This window comes from Sphaeramia orbicularis, chromosome 4 (assembly GCF_902148855.1).
Source record: "Sphaeramia orbicularis chromosome 4, fSphaOr1.1, whole genome shotgun sequence".
Lineage (NCBI taxonomy): Eukaryota > Metazoa > Chordata > Actinopteri > Kurtiformes > Apogonidae > Sphaeramia > Sphaeramia orbicularis.
In genome coordinates, this window is record NC_043960.1 from 56253928 (window position 1) to 56264722 (window position 10795).

At 40.8% G+C, this 10795-nt stretch overlaps 1 protein-coding gene across 2 annotated transcripts in view; it reads left to right on the top strand.

Annotated features, from left to right (window-relative positions):
• atp13a3 (ATPase 13A3) overlaps nt 1–7119 on the top strand; it is an 85618-nt gene extending 78499 nt beyond the window's left edge. The window contains exons 33-34 of one of the 2 annotated variants that reach the window (XM_030132601.1): nt 258–350; nt 5590–7119. In XM_030132601.1, coding sequence (XP_029988461.1) covers nt 258–350; nt 5590–5787 — 291 coding nt within the window. In that variant the 3' untranslated portion in view covers nt 5788–7119. The remainder of the gene's footprint in view (nt 1–257; nt 351–5589) is intronic. The other variant, XM_030132602.1, reaches the window with a different exon arrangement.
• The last annotated feature ends 3676 nt before the right edge of the window (nt 7120–10795 follow it).

Consider the following 10795-nt stretch of genomic DNA (forward strand, 5'->3'; position numbering starts at 1 on the left):
AAATGAAATTCTTTTTCATACTATTAGAAACCAGAAATTTCAGCCTATTTTATAGTATTTATATCAATCATAATCACACACCAATTTTGATTGCTTTCTATTTTTTCTACATATGAATCTCTTGCATAATTAATACACAAGTTAATGATCACCAAACCTTTTGAAGACCTCTGTGCAAAACAGTAGCAGCAACAGCTATGTGAAATCAAATTAGCTTCTCTGTAATTCTTTCCCCTGCCCACTGCGCTATTTCATAGACCTTCGTCCTTGACATCGTCTTATGGAAGCTTGTGTTCAGCCGAGACAAACAGGGCAGCTTTGGCATCACTCCCGCCGCCCCGCTACCACAGGTTGGGAAAATCTGACACCTTCTACTCTAGCCTTTTTCATTTTCCTCTTGTGTAGTGTCCTCTCTCTCTCTCTCTCTCTCTCTCTCTCTCTCTCTCTCTCTCTCTCTCTCTCTCTCTCTCTCTCTCTCTCTCTCTCTCTCTCTCTCTCTCTCTCTCTCTCTCTCTCTCTCTCTCTCTCTCTCCTCTCTCTCTCTCTCTCTCTCTCTCTCTCTCCTCTCTCTCTCTCCTCTCTCTCCTCTCTCTCTCTCTCTCTCTCTCTCTTCTTCCCTTCTTTGTATCTGATGTTACAGAACACACCTTTTCACTGTAACCTCTAATCCACACTTGCATGTGACAAACCTCAGTCTCTTTCTGATCTGTCCTCCTCCTTTCAGGGCTTCAACAGCCACAGTTTTTACTCCAAATCACTGTTCAAAACATAAGCCTCATAACAGCTGCTAGAAAACTACTTTAATGGAGAATTTATACGCATTTACTTTGAGATAGGGATGCACAATAACTGTTTTTTACAACAGATACCAATAACCAATAACTGATAACTCCCTGCTTCTTGTAACCGATACTGATACCAAACCCCAATAGTTCCCATTCTTCCAGTTGTTTTCTTCTTCTTTCCAGTTAGTGTTAAACTCCGTTAATAGTTCAATAAGGGCTTCTACAGAACCTTAAGCCTATGTCTGCTTCAAATGGACAATAGACCAAGGGTTTTCAGTTCCTGACTATTTATGGACATAATTTGGAGATGATCAATGTAGCTTAATGTTTTCGGACATTAAACTACGTTTAGCTGTTTTAACATTCAGCGTTTTTGAATGTCCCTCTGCTGCTGCCGCTGTCAGACCAAAACAGACAAAACAACCGCTGGAGCTTCGTCTGGGTCTGGGTCTGGATCTTGGTCTTACAGCTGTACCAGAGTAAGGAGCTGAAAACCCTTTGACTGACAAACAAAGGACTGATCCACACCTCTACTACTTCTTCTTGGTTTTTACGGCGGTTGCCTAGGCAACAGCTTGCACTGTGTACTGGTGAAATGCACCAAATCTGAGCAATTTAGATTTATTATTATGGGCTGTATTTATCTGTGAAAACTTTAATTATCGGAATTATCTGAATGATGTCATTTTTTCCAATATCGGACCGATAATTATCGATGCTGATAGTTATTGTGCATCCCTACTTTGAGATAATTGGGTTTTTGACTTGGAGGTAAGTGACGCTGGTTGTCCTGTTCAGAAACATTCAGACACCTTTCAGCACCAGGATCCATTTTAGAGGGTTATCTAGTGTGTGTGTGTGTGTGTGTGTGTGTGTGTGTGTGTGTGTGTATATATATGAAACATTATTAAACTGCTGTAATTTAGGTTGCGTGTGAAGTATAAAACCACAGAATCTAGAAAATGTACTCTTTCAGTGAGGTCTGAATACATATTGACCACTGTTTCCAGTGTTTATTACCTGTAGGACTAGAAACCATCAACTTCTTTTTGCTCTAAGAAGCCATTTGTCTGGAACATCAACTTTTGGTATATTGTGACATGAAGCTTTGGAAATAATTATTGGATCACATGTTGAAATTCAATCAAACAGTCATTGAGCAGGACCTGTAGAGACACTACTTTTGGAATATTCCTTGTTTGCAGATAGTTTTTCAGTTTGTGTTTTGCTTCAGGGGGAGTTTCTGCTCCTCCACCTACAGGCTGAAGCATCAGAAAACCCTCTGCAGGTCTGAGTCCACAGTAGAGCGCAGATACCATATTAGTCCAGAACAAAGGGAGGACCACCTGTCATCAACATTCAAATTCTGTGTTCACTCTATCAATGCACAGATTTGTTTCAGGATTCTAAACCAACAAAGTAAAAACTATCTAATAATAAAGGTCCAAAAAAGCCCATCGCAGCTCAGTCCGAGCACTAACCCTCCACCGACCCTGAGAAAACACTGGCAACGTCTTACTATGAAAACTGCATCAAGGTTTTTGACCAGTTTTCATTTAAATGGAGTTTATTTCAATATTACATTTATGAAGCAAATATTGAATGTGTCTTTTTCCAGATTGTTGCCTCACATTTGCACAAAAGAGGAAAGGGCCAAAGGTTTCCCAAACAAATGTGTTTTTTCCCCCAATTTGAAAATGTGGTGGTGCCACCTCCATCACCTCCAGGTCTCAACAAATGCCTTTGTGGTGTCATGTTTAACATTCAGTTTACCAAGTGTTATTTTACTGAAGTACGTATTTAATCAGTTTTGTAGTCTTACTGTAGGTTTATCACAGTTTATTTTCCCTCCTTTAAGACCTAATGAAATAATCTGTCCATGTGCAGTCACAGTCACATGACATACTCTATATTTCCTGGTTTTGCTCACTTGATGTTTGGTCAACCCAGCTGCCTACCACTCTGGTTGACATCATTATTTTCTTCAGTTACATAATGAAACCAGTGAAAATATGGCGCTGATGATGATCAGGATGTCATCTCCACCTTTCAATTTGAGGAAAGAACAACTCAGTACAAGTTCTGTTCATCATTCAACAATGCCTTTTCACAGCATTATCACAGTGGGACAGTAACTACTTCCAAAGCTTTACATCAAATACAGACGTGATACTATAAACTTTGTGGAAAAGATGTTTCACTGTTAACACTGGCCTATAAGTCAAATGTTTCCAGAAAAAAAGAAGTTCAACTTGACCAAATTTGAGTCACAAATAAAGAAAAATGAAGTCCTAAATGCTGGTTGGTTGTAGTTTCACAGATACATTCTGGGTTCCAAATGTGAAACTGCAGAATTAATGTTAGAATGGGTTTAAGTCCAGATGAATATTAGTGTCAGATCTACTTCAAACACTGTCTGCGCATGACAATACATGGACTGGACAGGTTCTATCAGTGGAACATTTATAAATCTGTTGGATAAATGGACACAAACCAACATATATGTGGAAGAACACACCATCATATACACTCCTGATCAGAATCTGAAGATCAGTTAAAAAATTGCATGAATGTACATTTTTCTCTGTTAAATCTTCAGAAGGTTCTAAGTAGAGTTTCAAAATACAAAGAGAAGAAATGGGACTGAGACAAAAAAAAAAAGTAATTTATTGAAAACACCAATTAATCTGAAATAGTCTGTTCATCAGCCCATCACCAGTTTCAGAGCTCAGCCTTTAACAGACCAAATGTGTGCATAACTGTGGATTCAGTGTCCTTTAGTGTCAGGTATTCCCACTGTCATGACCTCCTGATGGAAAAGGATCCAAAGCTTTGTCTGTTTGAACGTGGTCGGGTTGTTAAGCGGCAGAAACAAGGCCTCTGGGAACGCACCATCACTGCTGAGGTTTGACCCACTGTCTGGAACTGATGTCCATTTTTGGTCACTTCCCTTTCCATCCCTCCCCAGATGTTGTCAGTGTGCTTTAGATGAGGGGAACCTGCAGGACGGTCCACCACAGTGGGCTTGTCCCTCTGTCCTCAGCCCTCTGTCAGACATTGGACATTGTGGACTGTGGCATTGTCCTGTTTTTAAACCCAGTCCGTCCCACACAGACCAGGACCCTCAGTCATGACCCCTGACCCCTGAAACATCTGCACAGAGACAGCCCTAGCCGTTGGACTCCCTGGCACAACCTGAAGCGCCATTGGTCCATTGAAGGACAAAGCACCCAGATCATGACGCCACGCCCCCTCCACTGGGCCACGCCTACAAAACCTTTCCAGTGGGATCTCTTTGTCATGTCAGTAACGGTGGAAGTATCAGGACCATCAAGGTTCCATTTGTCCTCATCACAGAATCCAACTGTCTTCCACCTTTCACTGTCCCATGTCTGGTGTCTCTGTCCACGTCCAAATGGACAGTTTAGTGGGTTGGTTGAAGGACACGAGGCCTTTGCAGATGTTGTTGGTTCTTCAAGTCCTTCTGTGGCAGATGTTGTCTGATGGTTCTTGGGCTGCAGTCGGCACCAGGAACCGCCTTAATTTGGGTCCAGGACTGTCCCCTGTCTGGACGGACAGCCAATCGGATCCTCCAGCTGAGTGCCGGGGACATGTTTTTGGTTCTACCACTGGACTGTTTAGTTCCATAACCCTCAGGATCTTCTGTGAATTCAGCCTGCCTGTGTTAGGTCGTCCAACCTCAGCAGTGATGGTGCGTTCCCAGAGGCCTTGTTTCTGCAGCTCACCAATCGGACTACGTTCAAACAGATAAAGCTTCGGATCCTTTTCCATCCGGAGGTCATGACAGTGGGAATACCTGACACTAAAGGACCCTGAATCCACATTTATGCACACATTTGGTCTGTTAAAGGCTGGGCTCTGCAACTGTGGATGGGCTGATGAACAGACTAGCTCAGTTTAACTGTTGTTTTCAATAAATTATTTTCTCACTTTTTTTTTTCTCACTCCCATGTCTTGTTTTTGCATTTTCAAACTCTACTTAGAACCTTCTGAAGATCCAACAGTGAAAAATGAACATTTATGCAATTTTTCAACTGCTCTTTAAATATTGATCAGGGGCGTATATTGAAAACATGAGCTAACCAGCACTTTAGTCTGTTTTCTGATTCATCTTATGAAAGTTTGTCAGATTTAGCACATATTTAATGTCTGAAGCAGATCTTTTCTAAGACATTGTAGAACACTGTCATTTGTTCTGTATAATATGAGGCAGGTCAGTAGTAATGGTCCATGTGAGCGACAACAACCGTTTCCACGCCTCTGCTTGCTTCCCCCTCTCCCTTCGTCCACTCCTCCTCCTCCTCCAGATTCTGCGTCAGGACCTTTAGAGTCTGTTCCTGCTTGTCTAGACTCCTCATTAGCAGTTTACTAGAATTACATGTCTTTTATCATAAATGATGGTGAGAATTTTAACCTTTTTTTTTTTCTGTTTTTGATCTTTGACTCCATGAGCTTGTTTTTAAGGAGTAGGCTCACATTTTAAGTTGTCCACCGCCAACTCCTTTGAACTATTATCATGCTCCCTTTTGTGTTTGAATGACCTGCGGTGCATGCATGTGTTGACCCTTCACCAGTGGACAGAAGTGGTCCTTGGTCTTACACGCATAGCTGTGGATTTCTCTGTCTCTAGTTGATTGTTTTGCATGTTTTACAAATGTCTGCATGCCGCTGTCTGAAGTCCTGTAGATGACCTGAACGAACGCAGACACTGGTTCATGGAAATGTCCTCCTTTTTCTGGTACTTTTTCTTTATTTGTTTCTTTCTGGACCATGGTGTTTTCAGGGGGGATTTGACCTGGGGGCGTACAAGTGTTTGGCCCGGCTATGCTGCCCTCACAGGATGACACCCAAGGCCCGTTACATGCACCTAGCCCAGGAGCTCAGTGTGGACCCCGACTGGCCCCCCAAGCCCACCACCACCACTGAAGCCAAGTCCTACCCAGAAAACGGCTCCAACTATCAGATCCGGATCAGCTCCTAGCAGTCTTACTCATCTACGTGTCTAGGACCTCTTCCACACAGGTTCATGGACAGATTTTTGGCCACTTTCTGTACACTTGTTGCTATGATACTGTATTTTCAGAGTACCACAAAAACCATGGAACTATTCAGTTGCAATCCATTCATTCACTCATTCATTTGTTCCTTCATTTTACCAAGTCCTTCATCTTCTAGTGGGGGGCTGAGTCCACCCTGGACCTACAGGCCCCACATCTACACACAAACAACCATTCACTGTCACGCTGAGTCCGTTTACATCCACACCAATACTCCTGTCAGTATCCGAGTTCTGCAGTTATCAGATTATTATTAATCATGTAAACAGGATCGTCTGATCGGCTTTATCTGATAACAGCAGCTATCTGATTATGACAAATCAGATTAACACACCTAGATTTGTCCCCAATACTCCGATGTCTTCATGCATGTAAACAGATTAATCTGATTTATTTAGTTTTTTTACATCTAAGCATGTATAAAAAAAACTTTATATAAACTGAAGTTATGCAGTGACACCGTGAGTCAAAGGAAAAATGTAAACAAACAATGAAATGAAATGAAGGATAGCAGCAACATGTGACCTATCCTGTAGTCTTGTTAGCTCCTCCCACATTAGGACAGCTAACGGTGACACCGTAGGCGTTGTCATGGGCAACGAGACAAGACCATATGTTTTGAAAATGATGGGAAGTGGACGTCTGACGTCATAACACATACGTACTCCGAAAGTAATCAAATAATGGACTGAAACATGTAAACCAGGGTTTTTAATTATCACATTTCTGAAGTGACTATAAACGCGTCACATCTGATTACGGCAGTAATCGGATTAATCCCAGTTGTGGGATTTTTATGGTCATGTAAACGGGCTCAGTGACACCTCTGGGTGATTTAGACTGACCAGTTAATCTATTAAGGGGCATGTCTGTGGGTGGTGAAGTGGACCCACATAGACACTCGGAGAATATGTCCGTTGTATCCACAAAGGCAGGTGAAGGAGGAGCTCATTACTGTGATGAAACCACTGCACCACCATGCTGCCCTGGCCAAACACAAGCACCAAGGAAACCCAGTTCAACTTATGCCAGTATTGTTGCTCACTTTAGGTGCAATTCTATCCAGCTGTTGGTTTTCACATGTTAAATCGGCACATTAAACATGCCAGTGGAAATGGTTCAAATTCTTTTTATGCTTTGGAAGGGTGAACAGCTTGATCTAGTGTGAATATGGAAACAGATGTAGTGAGTAGTTGCATGTTTATACATGTGTGGAGCAGGAAGGTGGTTATAGCATTCACTGAATTCATCCAGTTAAAAAAAAAAAAAAAAAAAAATATATATATATATATATATATATATATATATATGACATGGAAATGGAAACAAAAGGTAGCAATGCATGAAGAGCTGCAGAAACAAGGGCTGAAAGATGATAAATGTGGTCATAGTAACAGTGGATGGGAACACACACAGTCACATGTTCTTCTGCTCATTCTTTTAAAAGATATTTTAAAATGAAACAAGTGGTTCCAGGCACAACAAACCTCGCACATATTGTAGCTTATTTTAGCATCGATCCAGCTCATGTTGTCATGTCTATGTGTGTGCTGATGTCAGCAAAGACACATTTCACCCATTATAACTAAGTGGGAAAAAAAAAAGATTTTAAAGATTCATATGAAATTTGAACTTTTCCCAAAATGTAATCCTATCTATTCTGGGTCAGTAGTAATCTATGAACCCAATTTGGAATGAATTCAACCTATAGTTTTGCTGCTAAAGTGTTAAACAAACAAACTGAACCTAAAACAGTAGTCCTTGCCTCCCCTTCAGGGGGCGGGGTCATTAATTTCTGTATTCTCTGTCTGAAAGGGGTCGACTAGAGCTTTATACAAATGTTGGAAAAACAGAATTCCTTCAGATTTTTTGGCCTCAGTCTAATGTGATCAGAGCCTTTCAGCATGGGCAGAAAGTGAAGGGGATGAAAGCGGAGGGTAACTCAGCATCTTTAAAGCATGAATGAGACTGAGTCAAAGAAAGGAGTTCCACTGGAAAACAATGTTCAGACAGGAGGAAGTCCCAGTGGACAGAAGTCTGTGGACGCCCAATGACACCTGTAGGACACATGTCCACTCACAGCCAGTCCTGGACTTTTCTGGCCCTCACATGGTCCTGATGGGTCCAGTGGAGGATGGGATCACTCCCATGTATTCATCCATAAACCATACTCACAGTAGTTAGTTTAACCACAGGGCCGATATTCAGTATGGAGCACAGCAGTAGAACCAAACACAACAACTTCACATAGTTCAAACTGTGTTTAAAGTCCACTGGAAACTATCCAAGAATACTGGGATGATGAGCAGCTGCAGGTCTGGTTCAGTTACACAGTCCATGTAGCGGTTCAGACACGTCCATATGTCCCAGACTGTAGGTTAGAAAAGGACAGAAATTAAACCAGGAATGAGTGAAGAAAACTATGGATGGACTTTTCTCCATTTGACCACATATTTTGACTACTGAGAAATAGTGATATTTCAAAATGGGCTCGTCCCTTTCTGATTGTGGGCGGGACCCTGAGCCAGGCTGTCCATAGTGTGTGTTAATGTGGATGCCTGGTGTTGAAGACGTTTAGAGGACAGCTGATGAGGACACTGACTGGAGCCAAGAGCTACTGTTCTGTTTTATCACAAAGGAAACATCTGATGGAAGTCTGTCACTGAAACCTGAGCTGAACTGTGTCAAACAGACAAATACATGTAAAACAGACAAATACATATAAAATAAATACCTATAAAACAGACAAATCCATATAAAACAGACAAACATACATGTAGGTTTAGTATCTCCAGTCCATGTGCTGTCAGGATTAGACGGAGGCTGAAGGAACAGGTTCAGTTTGTAGGTTTTCATGCTGATGCAGTGGTTGCAGTCCCTTTCATATTCCTCTAAATAAATATTAAATATAGAGCTCAGACTTGGGAACAGCTCCCATGCATCTGGTTTGTTTTTGTGGACAGTTCCATGTATGAGAGCATTGGAGTCGAAGCGTCTTTCATCCACAGACTCCTGTCAGACAGGCTCCAGGGCCAACAGGGTTTAGGAGGTTTGGCCGTAGACAGTTCCGTGCTACGTTTCTTCCTATGGAAGACTGACTTATGTGTAATAATAAACCCATTGCGTTGTGCATGTCATTGGCTAGCTGGTCTAGGCAGATCCACCCATCCATTGTGTCCGTGTACGTGGAACCACATGCATATGCGTTCTGCAGAGGGTTCTAGCAGATGTTAAGGGCTATATTTGATGGTCACTGCTCTTTTTGGACATTTGAAGTGTTGCTCCTCAAAATGTATTCCTGAAATATCAAACTGTTGCCATTTTAAGCATTTCAAATGTCTGTTTGTTTGTCAGTGTATTTAGATTTTAACCCATAAAGACCCAGGTTTACTTTTTTATCAGTTCCCAAATGAATTTTTCTCCACATTCAACATTTCTTAAGTGATTTATCACCACTGATTGTAATATTATCCGCCTTATTTTGCATTTTTTTCTGTGTAAATCATGTATTTTTCTATTTTTAATTCACTGATCATGTAGGTGTTCATAAAAGCTCAGATTAAAGTTGAGGGTTATTATATCAGAAACAGAGAAAACTGAAAAAAAAGGGTCTTTTTCAGTCCAGTCTGTCATTAACTGAACATTTAACCCAGTGTGTCCATCCACTGTCATTGATCCAACGCCATGGGTTTTACTGGTGAATCAACGTTGGAGAAGATGACGGTGTTTCCATGGTAACTACGAAGCCTCTGAACGTCTAAATATGGTCATATGTGATGACCATGAAAAGATGAAGAACTGTATTTTACACCAATTATTAACATGGATTGATAGGATTAGTGGATCAACAGGAATTAAACAGTTTAGATCAGTAGATGGTTTAGGTTAAAGGCGGACGTTTGGGTCTTTAAGGGTTAAAGGCGGACGTTTGGGTCTTTAAGGGTTAAAGGTGGACGTTTGGGTCTTTGTGGGTTAAAGGTGGACGTCTGGTTCCCTTAGACTCCATATACAGATGGACACCACAGTCATAACTCCGCTGATGTTCTGTCCACATTCTGTTCTGTGGACTCGTGGACGCATACCTGCCCAGGTTGTGCAGAGTCCATGTTTGGACCATTTAAAATGTCCAAATGTCCATGTGTTGTTGTAAACAGAGTCCTTTCCCACCTGTTTGTGCAGTTGGACTGATGTCTGCCACCGCTGTGGACACGTCTTTATTCGTCCTTGAATCTAAATCAGTGCAGCTCAGTCATGTGCCATCCACCCAGACACCTGATTGGCTCCCATCCATGTTAGGGTGACGTTCTAGAATGTGATTTATGTAATTAAAATTACAGTATGAATGAGTTTCACAGAATCTACAGAAACACAACATGACTTTTAGAGAAAATGACGTGTTCTTGGAGTTTATACTTTGGCTGAAGTCTGACTCAAGTGGAGGAGATGGAATGGTGGAGTTAGACACTGGAATAAATCTATATCTGACCAAGTGTATTTTTCTCGTTTCTAGTCCAAATCTCTCATCACACTTACAATCAGACAGAATTACCTTAAGAGGAACTTTTCAGTGAGATATAAGAACTGATTTATAGACAATAGATGTGGACAATCTGATTTAAAAAAAATCTGACCAAGATCATTTTCACTTGTTCCACTGGCAGATTTTTTGGCTTGAATTAAGAAAAAAAAAAATCTTGAATTAAGCAAAAAAATTTATTGAATTAAGCAAAAAAAAAAAAAATCTTGAATTGAGCCAAAAAACAAAGTTGAATTCACCAAAAAAAAAATCTTGAATTAAGCAAAAAAAAAATTATTGAACTAAGCAAAAATAAAATAAAATCTTGAATTGAGCCAAAAAAATGTTGAATTCAGCTAAAAAAAAAAAAAACAAATCTTGAATTTAGCAAAAACAAATTCTTGAAATAAGCAAAA